Source organism: Mastomys coucha, unplaced genomic scaffold (assembly GCF_008632895.1).
Source record: "Mastomys coucha isolate ucsf_1 unplaced genomic scaffold, UCSF_Mcou_1 pScaffold14, whole genome shotgun sequence".
In the NCBI taxonomy this organism is placed as follows: Eukaryota; Metazoa; Chordata; class Mammalia; order Rodentia; family Muridae; genus Mastomys; species Mastomys coucha.
Window position 1 is genome coordinate 103,924,610 of NW_022196896.1, and position 15,000 is coordinate 103,939,609.

Genomic DNA, 15,000 nt, shown 5'->3' on the forward strand with positions numbered 1-15,000 from the left:
TTTGTTTCTGAGAAGATTCTTCATGTCTAGTCTGTGGAGGCCGGGAACAGGGCTCCAAGTGGACAGTTCACTTATGCAATATCTGGCTTGAGATAATGAAAGGCACCTGTAAGGAAACACACGCAGCTTTTTAGGTCATGCTGGGACAATTCACAGTCAGGGGCAAGATCAGCTACAGGCTGACAATGTCATATTTAATACCACGGTATCAAAGGATCGAGACTAATATTTTTATTCCTGAGACAAGTTTGACACAACTCTGTGTCCTGGGCTTATCCCCATAAGATCCTGGCGCTGACCTCATTAAGAACATGTGTTTCTAATGCCAGAGGTTATTTCATTTTGGCCAACCTCCGTGTTTTACCTACTGACAATCCGGTTTTCCGTCCCAGCAATTAATAACTGCAAGATGTTATTGACATCAGTTAAGCAAATAATTACACAAGGGAGCCTGTGCTGTAGCAATCAGCTGGCTTTGCCACAAAACTGATACCGGGATGAAAGGCTTAAGCGTGCCTCCAGTTCCCCGTTCTCAAACAAGAGGCGATCTCTCTCCCTTCCAGGAGGAACTACCCCCTAGAACGTCCAAGGCTTACTTTGTCCATACTGCCCATACTGGTAGCCTGTGACAGGGTCCATACTGTAGCCTGCGGTGCTATAGGTGGGGGGACAATAGGGCTGAGATGTGGGCAGACTGTCCACATTCTTCATGTGTTCCAGTCTCTGACTGCAGCTGGCTGACACTGTGGTCGTAGGTTCCAGGCCCCCAGTGAGAGGGGAGAGAGCATAGTCGGTCTGAGGCTGGTGCGGTACCCCACCGTGGTTGGTCAGAAGTCCCATTACCTGCAATGACGAGCAGAGTGGAAGAAGTTAAAAGTGTGGGCAGAAACAGATGGCAGCCCCAAACCAGGGCAAGATCTTGAAAGGCCAACTTTTGTGACTCTAGAAAGCCATCAAGGAGCTTTTCTGAAGGCTTTGACCCCAATTCAAAGTGGCAGCCACATGACCTCACCCAAGATAACATCTGACGGCAGTTTCAGCAAAAGGATGGGGGGGCGGGGGGGGGGGAAGAGAAGGAAAAGAAGGAAGGAAAGAAGAAGACAGAGGGGGAGAGATTACACCATGTCCGCTGTGATAACATCAGACTGGAATTTCAAAAGAAAAGCAAAGAAGCGACAGAGGGAGATGTTATATAAGTCTAGAGAGAAAACCATCTAATATAGTACATCTGGGCACCCAAGTGATTGTGTGTGTGTGTGTGTGTGTGTGTGTGTGTGTGTGTGTGTGCACATGTGTGTTTCTGGGGATTAGACTCAGGGATTATGCATGCTGAACAAATACCACACAGCTACATCCCCTGCCATGCAATTAAAAAGTTACTTGCATGTATGTGTGTGTATATGCACATATGTGTGTTTGTACATGTATATATGTGTGTGTGTGTGTGTGTGTGTGTATATATATATATATATATATATATATATATTTCTGAGTGTTTATATGTGTGGACATATATGTGTGTGTATGTATGTATGTACACATGTATGTGTTTGGCCCCCTCCCCAGCACTGCAAAAATTAAAAAATAAATTTAAGTGAAGTTTATGTGGTATGTATCCTAAGACCTTCATGTCTCTTTTCACCAAGTTCTTTCTCAAAGCAGTTTCTCTTTGGTCCCTGGCTAAGCAACTAGAGATCCTTCTCCTACCCAGTGCCCGCTTGTGCTTCCCTCATTAAGCCTACTAGATGATGTCACATTTCCACTTTGATCTGTGAGACCTGAGAGAGGTGACACCTGCTGCCTTCGGACCCCAGCACTGCTTGGAAGCTAGTTGTGCCAAATGGCCAAAGAGTCTCCAAGCAGGCAGACATGCTGCTCAAGGTCTACCATCCAAGCCTTCAGAAGGTTGAGACAAAAGGCTTGCCCTGAGTTGAAGGCTAACCTGGGCTATAACGTGAGTGAGACCCCCATCTCAAAAAGCCAAAGCAAATCAAGAGATCTCCCAAGCACACTCTGCTATTTCCAGGTCAGTCATTCCTTTCTTCTTAGAGTCACATCTGGCTTTTAAGAAGTGTTAAGAGGGACACATGTAGTTTTTTAAGGTTAAAAATGACCCTCCAAGAATATGCCACCTTAAAAAACAGTGATTGTACAATAAAAGTCCTCTGATCATCGCCACGAAGCTTTTCTCAAATTCATATTCAGTGACTCTCCCAACCCTTTCATCATGGAATCTCAGAGGGAAGGAAATTCATTTAAAACTAGAAAATATCCACAGAAGAAAGAGACGTTCCCCTGAAAGCAACTGTGGAAGTGATCTATTAGTGGGTAGAGAACCCTCCTCTTAAAGCAAAACAAAACAAAAGCCAAACAGTCCTACTAGAAAAGTATTTAAGTGAGGCACCCCTGAGCTGCACAACAGTCCATCGTGGTCCTGCAGTTTCAAAACAAAACAAAACAAAACAAAAAACAGACCACGGATTCTCTGTGCTAAGCACAAAGCTGCATTTATAGATGGGCAATTCAGGCAACATACTCCTAGACCTAAGGGCTCTATCACAGTGGGGCTTGCAGCTACTCCTACCCCCCCCATAGAACTCTCTTACTCCGGTTGGAAAGCAAGATTCCATAACCTCCTTTGGGGAAAGTTTGTGTAACCTTAGAAGTAAACAAAATCTTAATAGTTCTAGACTGATTCATCGTTAGTGGGCCAGAAGATAAACGTCCCAGAGAGAAGCTTACAGCCTTTCTCCATCCCAAAGGTCACTCCTCCCTCTGTCTTCTCTTTCAATCACTAATAGGAAGGCAGGTAAGAGCAGAACACAATAAATTCAAATTCTGAAAACCATCCCAGGGTTCTAGATTTGTCGGCACTATGTGTCAAAATGTGTGGAAAGCCAAGCATAGTTTTATTGGGGGTTCTAAGCAAATAACCTTAGCAAAATGAAGTGCAAATCTATAGGCTCACAGCTCCAGGAAGACAGGCATCAGAACAGGGTTCTCAAACTTCTGACACTGTGACCTCTTAATAAATACAGTTCCTCAGGTTGGGGTGACCCACCAACCATAAAATTATTCCGTTGCTACTTCATAACTGTAATTTTGCTATTGTTATAATTGTAATGTAAATGTCCAATATACAGAATATCTGATATGATGTCCCTGTGAAGGAGTCATTTGACCCCAGAGGGATCATGACGCACCAGTCGAGAATCACTGCTCCAGAGCTCAACTGCTAATAGAATAATGCCCATGTTTATAAGTTTACACATTATTGTATAAGTTCATAATGCTTATAAAACTGGTTATAGATGTTTTCTTCATTTGAAGGGGATGTGTGTGCTGTAATAAACTAAGTTAAATAATAAGCATTTAGGAAACACCATTTTGACTCTATCAGTCCTGAAAAGAAAATATTCAGTGGTATTGGGTAAAAAGCAATTCAATTTTAAATGAATGGTGATCTTCAGGAAGATATTTTTTTTAAAAAACTCAGTTCACCATATGTGACTTTAAGAGAGAGATGGAATATATAGGTACAGTCACAGTTTAAGAGCTAAGGAACTTGGGGCAAAATTTATTGCAAACACACATGCATTTCCATGAGCTAAACATGTACATTCTTGTGACAAACTTTTAAAAATCCCCGGCCACATATTTCTAGTTGCATAACTTTGAAGGAAAAGGTAGTAATTTTTTTTCCAAGGTGGAGGAAACAAAATGGGAAGGAGTTTTGTTTGTTTGGGGGCGGGTTTTGTTTGTCCAGATAGAATCTCTCTACGTATCCCTGGCTGTCCTGGAACTCACTTTGTAGACCAAATTGGTCTTGAACTCACTGAGATCCACCCGCTCCTACCTCCCATATCTTGGGATTAAAGGTGTGCACCACCGTAACTGTCCAGAGTCTTAAACAGCTCTTCCCATGAGAAAAACAAGAAAACAGTATATGGTCCTGTCATGCTTCAACTTTTTGCAGCATTTGTCCTGGGAGAAAAAAAATTAGAACAAAATTTCACTTTAAGAACTTGGGTTAGCTATTGGAAGACAGAGAAAAGACAGCTGTATTCTAGGACACAGGCTAGACTGCATTTAAGACTCGACTTTGCAGGGTTGAGTGGTATACACCTTTAATCCCAGTACCCTGGAGGCAGAGATAGGAGGATCTCTATGAATTCAGACCCACAGGCCCACTCTACATAGCAGTTTCAGACCAGCCAAAGCTGCATAATGAAATCTTATCTTAAAGAAACAAAGACTTAAATAACTGCTTCTGGTTTAGAAATACCTTTGGCTCCACAGCCCAATGACTGGTGTGAAGGAAGAAAAAGAACTTGAAACCAGTTGCCCTTGGTCTCTTTCGCTGCCTGAGGTAGCCCAACAGTGTGGCATGGTGACACAAATGTTTACTTTCACTGTGATCCTTACAACTTAAGGGCTGAAAGCTAGGTGTGGAGACACCAAAGTCCCAAAATCCCAGCTCTCAGGAGGCTGAGGCACAAAGACTTCAAAATTAAGGCTTTCCTGAGCTACCCAGAGAAACCCAGTCTCAAAAGAGAAGAAGGAGAATGCGAGGAGGAGGAGGAGGAGGAGGGAGAGGAGACGGGTGGAGAGAAGAGAAAAAGACTAGTAAACAGCTATCATTGTTTTCCTCAGTGATTTATATTGCAAAACCCCGAGGCAGCCACCATTTTAATAACCTCTCATTTTAAAATTAAAATAGAAATCTATGGGGGGAGGTGAACATATCAATAGGAATGGCACCACTTTCCCTTGACAGACTTCAAAACCTCAAATCTCTATGGAAAGGTCCGGTTTCACTTTTATGTATGTTTCTTTAAAAGCTATTTTATGCTTCATGTGCTTCAAGGGGAACTACAGAAACTTCCTTTATGCACAAGAAGTTAGTAAATAAGTTTCTTAGCCCTCCCCAAATACTGTCATAGAATGCCATACGGCGGCCCTCAACTCTCTAAGAACATCTCCAGTGTCTTCCGTGCATGCTTTTCCTACAGCAACTGGTTGCTCAAAGCCTAAAATAAAATCCTCATTTGTTGTAAAATAAATACCTAATCTCTTCCTTATATCATTAGTAATCTATGTCTACTATAAGGCTGGCTTTTTTTTTTTAATTTGAGTATAGGGGGAAGGTCAATTGCTTTGTTTTCAAAAACAGTTTTGAAGAAAACAGTTTCAAAGCTGCTCTATTCTACTTCGCAGATGCTGAGCATATTTCTAGGAAATGACAGGTAAGCGATGGAGATTAACCAGGAAGAAGCGACTTCCTTAATTCAAAGGTTCTATCCTAGGGGGAAAAGATGTGAGTCGATTTGACTATTCAGCCATGTACATATGCACATGTGTCTGTGCACATGTGCATGCAAGAACATTCGTGTGTGTGTGTGTGTGTGTGTGTGTGTGTGGTATAGGATGATGGGAGTGTGCCACAGTATGACTATGGAGATCAGAGGACAACTTATATGGAGTTGGTCCTCTCCCTTCCACCATACCCATCCTGGCAATGAGATTCATTTTGCCAGCTTCAGCTTTTATCTGCTCACTGATCCCTCACTTTTATCTGCTCACTGATCCCTCCACTCTCCTGCGACTCTTGATTTTTACATCCAGATATCTAATCAAGGTATCTGATTTAAGACGCTCTCCTAACCACATTTCTGAATGACCCCTGCAGTGTCGCCCAGGCACTACCTCCAACCTGTTTCCCAGGTGACCTTTAAAAACAAATCCAAAACCTTGCGTTCTGGGCCCACATTTCTTCCTTCCTCCCGCTCTCCCATCGCCCATTTTATTAGAGACATTTTTCTGAAGATCGCTTGCAGCTCATTCTCGAGTTTCAGGATTCTGAATAGGTTGTTTACATCTTGATTGGGAGATTACATGGTTCAGGAGAGAGCAACTCTTTACAACTGCTTCATGCCGCATTTCTCTTGAATTAATTTCCCTATTGTAAGATTAAATATAAAAGATAAAAAAAAAAAAACCTTTGGGCCAAATTAAGATTTACATTTAAAATGATGTGTCTGGAAAATATTTGTCTTGGCACAGACATTATGGCTTTGCTGCCGTCCCTCCCTCAAAAATGCTCAGAACTTATCAGAGATCTAAAATGACAAAGCAAATTAGGGGGTGTGCATAGGCGCTTCTTTTAGCCTTAGGAGGAATTCATGCTCCTGTCTTTATTCTTCTTGCTCTCAAGTAATCAGACTTTCTTCTGATTTAGAATTTAACAACACACATTTAGTTAATTATTTAAAAAAAAAAAAACAACTTCAGTAAATTAGCTGTATATGATGCACACAATTGTTCAATTGTTGATCCTTTTACCCGTCCCTCCAAAACTCTACTGAGTACACACTTTTTTAAGATGTGATTTATCTCTAAAGTCAACAAACAGACAAAAGAAATCTATTGAATGCCTTTTGCCAACACAGGTATCCCTGGAGTCCATTAATGGTTAAATCTTAGCAAGTGTACTTTTGAGGCTGCAAAACCTCAATCTTAAACGATGCACGATGCATGCGGCTCAGAAAACATCTTCAGATTCAAATGCCTTAGGAATTATTCTGCAATTGATTAGCATCTAAATAATTAGATTTGGGGTCCTGTCCGTTTGAAAGCTGTAAGAAAGAGGGAAGTTGCCTAAAGGCAGGGGTCTCTCTTGGGGTCTGCATGGTGACCTCTCACCCATTGTGAGACTCAGGCAAAGGGGCAGGAGGACTTCTACCAAACTAGATAGAGAAGCATGGAACCTGCTTAGCTAAGGATATGGGGTTTTTGTTTGGTTGGTTGGTTGGTTGATTGTTTTTTTTTTTTTTAATCCTTAGCTCACACATTACACACAAGTAGCAGTGTTTAATGAGGGGTTAAAAAAGACAATTAGTGCCAGACATATGGGGCACTGGTGCCATGAGGACTTCCAAGTTTCATTTGCAAAGTGCACAATAGGAAGTGTCCCAACTAAAGTTTACTTCTGTCTAGAGACCAATCACGGAAATCACATCCAGTTTCGGAGTTCCTTCCAGGACCCACTTCTCAGTAGGCTAAGTGATAAGTTGACAGCCACGCCCTGTTGAGTATTTTCATCACTAGTCTCCTTGTTTTCGTTTTGTTTTTTTGAAGTGATGGGGATCAAGCCCAGAGCCCCATACATGGTAGGCAAGCACTCAGTGTCTGAGCTACATCCTAAGCCAAACAAATTTCTTTAAGGACTAATGAATGAAGCAGAAATTGAGGCAATTAGCTTAGAAATGACTCTGAGGGGGGGCGGTACATGTATGTGCATGCATATATGTGTATCTGGTTTACTTCTAGCCAATGATGAACAGTCACACCATTTCTACCTATCATCAAAAAAATGAATTCTATTAAGAAAAGGTTCAGACTACCTAGACAAAAAAGTCTGCTTGTTAAACACAATAGATACTAGACTATGTTGGACCCACCATGGACATAATAAACTTCTCATATGTTTTAATTCATTTACGCATGCCTGCATTTAATATGCTTTGGGACCATGTCTATAATTAATATGATTTATGAGAAAGGAACACTTCAATATTGGGGGATAAGGCACACATTTTTTCCTTCTATGAATGAAAAATATAAGAAAATAGCTCAAGGAAAAATTGTTGGCCCATAGCGTATTCCCATGGACTGACAGAGCCCTGAGTAAACTTGGGAAGTTAATGATATCCTCTTATCTGACCCTGACACATTCGCAGCATGTAATTTACAGAAGCTCTGTCCGGGGAATCTTGACAAATGTTCCTGAGGATGTCAGGGCAATGTTCCATTCTAATGCAAAACAGATGTGGGTCAGACACCCTCATTCATCACTTAGCACAGTCGTCTCGACTCTTTCCACGAGGAATGGCATTACCTGCTGTTAACTCTTCTCCTTTCAGGGACTTTCTCACAATCACAGTAGCCCTCTAAAGCTTGTGCTCTCAAACCCACGACCACTTAAACAACCTGTCTGAGAACACAACTGTGGAAGATCAAACCTACATCAGCTTTGGTCCTCGACTGCTTCAGGTTATGTTGGCTAAATGCTAATTGACCCTTTGGGACTTCTAACTATAGAAAGGAAAACCTCTCTGCTTGGGCATCCTTCGGGGCTTTGATGAGATGGCAGTTTGGAATTTCTCTCTAATTTCCTATAAACTAAACCTGCATTTAACAAAATGCAGAGCGGATCCACCCTGATAAGCATCTGCCCTTGCAAATGTCACTTCACCAAACTTTGTACATAGTTCAGCCTAAGACCCATAAATAACTTCCAACAAATTAGTAACCCACATAGCCTGCCTGCAACCAGTTCAGCTCCACCTCCTCGAGGAAAGGAAGTAGGAGACCGAGCATGCTTTCCCTCCACCCTAAAACTCTTCCCTCCACCCAGAGCTTAGACAAGATGGAGGATGGTTTGAAACCTAGTGGTTTTGATCTTGGGGCTCTGTTTAGATCAGAGAACTGCACCCAAACTGCAGCCAAGTGACTAGGAAGGATCTTTTTCTTTCATTTGCCCCTTTATCTGCCCTACCTAAACATTAGTAGTCAGTTTTATAGCCTTCCCTTTAAAATTGTTCATTCTCTTGTATTCTTATATAGAGGCCAGAGAGTGTGCGGAGCCCAAGGGCGTATCTGACATTAATTAAAAACACATATTCACCTGTGCAAGAGTGAACTGTTTTAAAGATAAATGGGCCATGAGTTGGGTCTCCACCTGTGTTATCAATCATTCATTACTTCCTGGGAAATGTTCCTTTAAATGTTGATAGCTTGGCATTCAACACATTATAAATATAGTCGTGTGACATCCACAGAGGCAGGTTGAGCCTGGGCGGGAGTTTTCCCACAGAGGAACACAGGCAGGGGGATCAGCTCCATAGGGACCATGTATGAGCCTCAGAACAGATTATAATAGGTTAACTAGAACTTTTTAAGAGCAAGTTGCTTCAGTGACACATGAGTATTTTGTGTGAGGAAAAAAAGGACTGTTATTTCTTTAAAAAGACACTTCTGTTAATTCAGCACCATGGATTGGCGGCACAGTGTCTCACAACAACAACAAAAACCATTCCCTTCAAGCTAAAAACACTACCTTGCAATTCCACAAAGCATACTGTCTGTGAACGCACGTGTCTGTGAGTATGTGGGTACATGGGTATTCTCATACATTTAGAAAGCAGGCTTTAATGTTGAATGTTTTCCTCCATCATTTTCCATCTTATTTTTGAGACATGGTCTCTCCTGGAACCTGAAGCTCACAGAGTCCACTAGACTAGCTGGAACACCTGAAGCCCCAGTGATCCTTCACTCTCCATTTCTCCAGCATTGGAACTATGGGTATATGGCCTAGTTCCAGTTTTTAATATGGGTTCTGAGTATAAGAAGTCAGGTCCAAATGCTTGTTCAGCAAGCACTTTACCAACTGAGCTGTCCATCCATCCCCAAACCTCACAGTCTCATATGTTAAGCGAAATACATCCAACTCCTCATGTCCTCACTTACATGGGGAAGCTCAAAATGCATCTACAAAGTAAGAGAGTAAAAGGAAGGGGGTAGAAGAGAGAGGAGGAGGAGGAGGAAGGAGGAGAAAAAGAAGATGAAACAACAGTAAAACCGGAGTATAGCATTTTCAGAAAGGTGTGGGAGAATGGGCAGCAGAACAGAGAGATGGATTATGGGTCTATAGGTCAAATTTGATATAAAAAAGTAACAGAATATTCTAATTATGTTTGTCTACAAATAACTGAATATTTCAAAGCTGGATGTTCCCACTATATCAGAGTCATAAAAAAAGCAGTTACACTGATCTGAACACTATACATTGTCTACATGTATTGAAGGATCACACAGTACCTCATAAAGAAAAGTGTGTTTTTCCAATGGCGCCCCATCAAAAGGCCTCCCAGCTGCCTACCCTTCCACTGGTCATTGGGACATCACAATCACTAGTCTCAGAAATTCCAGTGTACCAACCTCAAGCTGAATGCCAAGAGCCATTTTTAAATATTGCCCTATACACTGAAAAATATACACCTTTGATGAAACCCAGACAGATTCTTTAGGGGAGGAAAAAAAAAAACAAAAAACAAAAAAACAGTACACAACTAATGACTGAATCAAGGCTTCTGTGTTTGCAACACAAAGCATACATTCAGCCCATAATTGAATAAATATGCAAGTATTCAGATTTCTCTAGATATTGCCATTTTGCAAATGCAGTAATAAATTAAAAGCTTTACATCGCATTCCAACCACATATAAAGGGTTGATTCAGACCATAGGCCCTGCTCGAGAACCTAGCATGCCTCGTCTGCATACTGCTAACTACGAAGACAAACTTTTTATTCTAGTAGCTTAGTTATAAACTAAGCGATCACACTCAATTTTTCTTTTCCTCTTCAGTGGCTAGAGGAATTCAAACGAGCCTAAAAAGACCATGGGCCGCTGTCTAATTGGCTTAACGCACAGAAGGACAGACCAAGCTGACAAAATAGCTATTTATATCAACTCAGTAGACATACACAAGAACAAATTCAGCAGAAAAGTTTTGCCTGTGACTCTCTTAGGGACCATTGATTCCTGATGCTGCCATTGGCTACTGTGTCCCCTCTGTCTATAAAAAGGGAGATTTGGACTAACCCATTGTTACTCTCACAACTGTCCACATCTAAAGAAGACAAATGACCACACCTAGAGTCATTGTAAGCCAGGACACTCCTCGTGTTTTTAAGGATAGGGACCTCCAACCCATAGAGCAAAATTCAAGGCACCAGGTCAGTCAGTGACAGCTCATATGGATCCAACAAAGGAATTAAGGGCAGTAATATTCACCAGAGAGCAGAAGCCCCCTACCCCAGCCCACCCCCAGCAGACTGTGAATGGCTGGAAATACACAAATGTCTTAGAGCTCTCCTGGTATAGCTGAAACGGGTTCGTTTATGATCGTAAACAGTCTGAAGTCACTGTAAACATGTGAGGTTTCTCAAGCCCTGGGAATGAGCTCATGGGCGGCTTTAGAAAAGAACCAGAAAGGTAGAGAGGCTTTGGAGAACAGCCACTCCATCCCAGCTTTGTTTGACACCCAACAAATCTCTTTAATCAAAATCACCTCCTCTTTTCTTCCACAGATGAGTTTCTGGAAAGTGTGGAGGAAGGAAGGGGCTCCTTTGGGAACTGGGTTGGTGTGGCAGACCACCTGCTTGGTTGGTTCTTCCGAACAATAAAAGGTAAGCTGAGGGCACACGATTGGATCAGCAATCTGCATGTCAAATGTGCAATACAAGTGGCTTATCAATAAGACTAGCCTCAAATAGCTTCTGAATGTGTATCCAACATGTCCAGAAAAAAAAAAGCTCTCTTGAGATGAGAGCTGGCTATACCAATAGATGAAACCTTGCTGTGTTTACCTGAAGAAATGGCACATGGGAGAAGGAGGGCAGAAATTTTCTGATAGCAAAGATTTTTTTTGCTAAAACAGATGAAGCAGAAAAGCACCCATTGTAACTATTTTTTAATAGCTTATCTTTAACAGCCAAAGTCCATCTATAAGATAGGCTCATCTGTGGCAAGTTCTTCTTTATATCTTAATGGACAAGCCACCATCATTCTGCCTTTGCCACTAAAGCACATGAGCTCATGCTTAACTCTGTGGTCAAAAGAAAAATACAAGCAGAATCAAAAGCAGTCCTGACTTTAATGTGTACATATTAACACTTAGCTGCCTTTCCCTAATCAGTTTCAGCATTAACAAATGTTTGTCCAAAGAAACTGTATTGAGCGATTGAAATCTAATTTGAAATGGGACCACGATCATCTAATACATATATGCATGAAACGGAGAGACTGCCTAATAACCATAGCTGACACCAAATATGCAATTTACATACATTACACACTAATAATCGCAATTTTAACATTATTCTTTAAAAGCAACTGGACGGGAATTTGAGGTAAAGGCTTTCATTTGTAAAATGTGAATAAGAACAGAAGTGGATCCCGGTGTCTTGTGCCCTCTGTCACCACCTTGTTAGGGTAGAGATTCAGTCACTTTTTCTGGTTGTGCGCCAGGCCTGGGATCGCAACGCTACAAGTGTGTGACGGTTCAACCAGACTTAGATGGATGGTCAACAAAGCTGATGAGATCCACAGACCAACACTTTCTTCCGGAGGTGCTGAGTCCTGAGCTGACTTTCAAGCTGGTACACAAATCTTTATGAGAATTTTTCCCCCCTCAGGAGACTAGCCATGAAACAGGACAGGTGTATGGGTTATTTGATTACATCTTACCCAAGACCTGGACAAAATATGAAAGGCAGCCTCTGCAGGAAGCTCTAACCTCAGGGCTCCTTTAATAACAATTAAATGTTCTCTAAAACAAAACCTTTCTTTTTTTTTTTTTTTGTAATTTAAGCCTATTTTCTTATTTTGTCATAGGTTTCACTCATAAGCCAGAATGAAATTCTGCCCATCTGCTCTAAACATAAAGTGTGCTCATAATGACCCAGATTTATACCAAATGTAGTTTTAAGTGTTGCTGGAGCAGGTCTCAGAATTTATGGCCTCTGAGGTTGCAAAAAGGACTTCCTCCTTCTATGAAGGAGAGGGCTTTAAACCAAGTGTAGGAATGCCTCTTGCCTATCAAATGGCTCCGTAGGAAAAAGAAAAAAGAAAAAAAAAAACTGATGATATGAGAGTAAATGAATCAAAACCATATGGATCAAATGTTCCCTAAAATACACAGTTTGAAAAATTAAGGAGAAAAAGTACTTGGCAAAAATGTGTTTTCGGTTTTACCAAACCCAAAACATTTGAAGAATCATTTGCAATTGTTGATGAACCCTAAATGCTGCCAAGTTGGTCCATTTTCAGAGATGACAGAACAATAGAGAATTTCCCTAGACCCCCTGTAACCAACTGATAGTGTCTTTCATTCAAGAGCTTGATGGAAGCAGACGACAAATCCTACAAAGTTTATAGAAGTAGATGGAGGTGAGACATGAAATTATAAAAGTTTGTTAGTCTAATTGCTCATGTTGGGAGTATTGGCTATGTGTGCTTTGGGGACGGGGAAGCACTGGAGGTAGTATTTCATGCAAAGGGAAGCTAATTAAAAGAACATGGGCCACATGTTAATGAGCCTCATGTCTTAAGCGTGTGGTAATATTTCCTTGCAATCCAATTTCCAAGCCAGTGTCCTCTGTCTCTCCCACATTTGTAGTGAGATTTTGAGAACAGTGTCTATGAAAAGGAAATCGATAATCTGTGTGTATGGGTTCTGCATTGTCCTTGCAGCAAGGGAATATAACCTTTCAAAAGAAAGTTACTGCTACCAGGAAAAGACATCACGAGTGAACTGGGTGGTCTTCTTAGGGTGGGGGTGGATCGGAATGGAGCCTTGTTCTGAGCCCTGTCTCCTAGAAAGGTTAAATATGTCAGACAACTATTCAGAAGGTAAAAAAAAAAAAAAAAAAAAAAAATTATTGAGGTTTTAACCTGCCCTGCCCCTGTCTGTCTCTGAGAATCTTACCTCAAGTCTCCTGACAGATCTAGCCTTTGCTAGCAAATGGGAGGCCAGCCCTCAATTTGTGAAACCATTTGGCCATGCTCACAGGACAAGCAGGTCAAGGGCAGTGGCTACACCCATTGAAGACTTCTTACAACATGATGCTTCCCTTGGCAGGGACTAGTAACTAGTGACTCATGTTCACAGAAGAATAACTAGGGAAAGGCAGATAGAGAGAGGGTGGGTGCTATATGGCAAATGATGTGTCTATTATTCCTTATTTAAAAATTAGATGTCAACTGATTGATTACGGTGGCCCACACTTATAATTCCAGGATTGGGAAACTGGGATAAAAAGATTGTTTGAATTCTTAGGCCCACCTGGTATAGAGTGACACCTTGTGCCAAGAAAAACAAAAAGCAAAGAAATAAAAAACAAACAAACAAAATACAAGAAAATACCTTTACACATTGGTTCCCATACACGCGTTCTAGTCTCTGCTAGTTCAAGAATAGTCAACAATGTACCAACATTGGTGATAGTGGAGAAAATATCAAATAGAATACACAAATATCTTAAATATGCCAAATATACTCAACCAAAGATAGCTACAATGAATTGGCCACAATCATTAAAAAATCTTCAGATGAAAAAATCTGTACACTACCATCTATCTCAAATTTTAGAAAGGGTTAAGATGTAAAAAGAACCCATTGTCAATGTACAAATCTATCACCAGTGGTTGTCCTGGAAAAAATTCTATCCAGTGCTGAGTCTGGCTTAGGACATTGCTGAGTCTGGCTTAGGACAGACTCAGCACTGTATGGGACAGTATGTAAGGGACAGTATGACATAGTTTCCTGCCCCTGGAACAGAGCTAGCAGGGCATGGGCCTCCACGAACGTTGATGGTTACTGTGGGCATAGGCTTGTTTGTAATATAATGTACATGTTGCCACATCCCTCCCTCTGCCAAGGTTAATGATGCCAAGATAATCGGAGACACCATGAGTCCAGGAGACGAGGGTATGCCTATGTCTCAGCAAAATGGCAGAATGCTGTGACCTTCAGGACAGCCCTTAAGGCTGTGGGAAACAATGCTGAAAACATGAGTTTGAAAATATATCATTTGCCAATGATGCAAAATATAATGATGCAATTTGAATTGTATTTGGAGCTTCACAGATCTAAAAGAACTGGGGCAGCTGTACTGTGAGACAGTTTATCAGAAAGAAACTAAGGAAGGAAATAAAGAGATTTAGGGAGTGGTGATCGCAAGGCAAGATCCTGCCCAGCTAAGTTTTTTTTGTTTACAATTACAAAGGCAGTTCAAAGGCAATTCCTGAGTTCAAGGTCATCCTGGGACAGAGCTAATTTAGGTCCAGGTGTGATAAGAATGGTAATTTCAGAGTGGGGTCCCATCCAACTATTTTATTGTCTGTGTGTGCTTGCTGTCACTTTCTAAGAATCAA

General features: G+C 41.3%; 1 protein-coding gene across 2 annotated transcripts in view; it reads right to left on the reverse strand.

Moving 5' to 3' along the window:
* Positions 1-15,000, reverse strand: part of Pax3 (paired box 3) — a 96,181-nt gene continuing 81,181 nt past the window's right edge. For both annotated transcript variants that reach the window (XM_031368119.1, XM_031368118.1), the window contains exons 8-9: positions 597-843; positions 1-106 (exon numbers count right to left, since the gene is read on the reverse strand). In XM_031368119.1, coding sequence (XP_031223979.1) covers positions 72-106; positions 597-843 — 282 coding nt within the window. In that variant the 3' untranslated portion in view covers positions 1-71. The remainder of the gene's footprint in view (positions 107-596; positions 844-15,000) is intronic.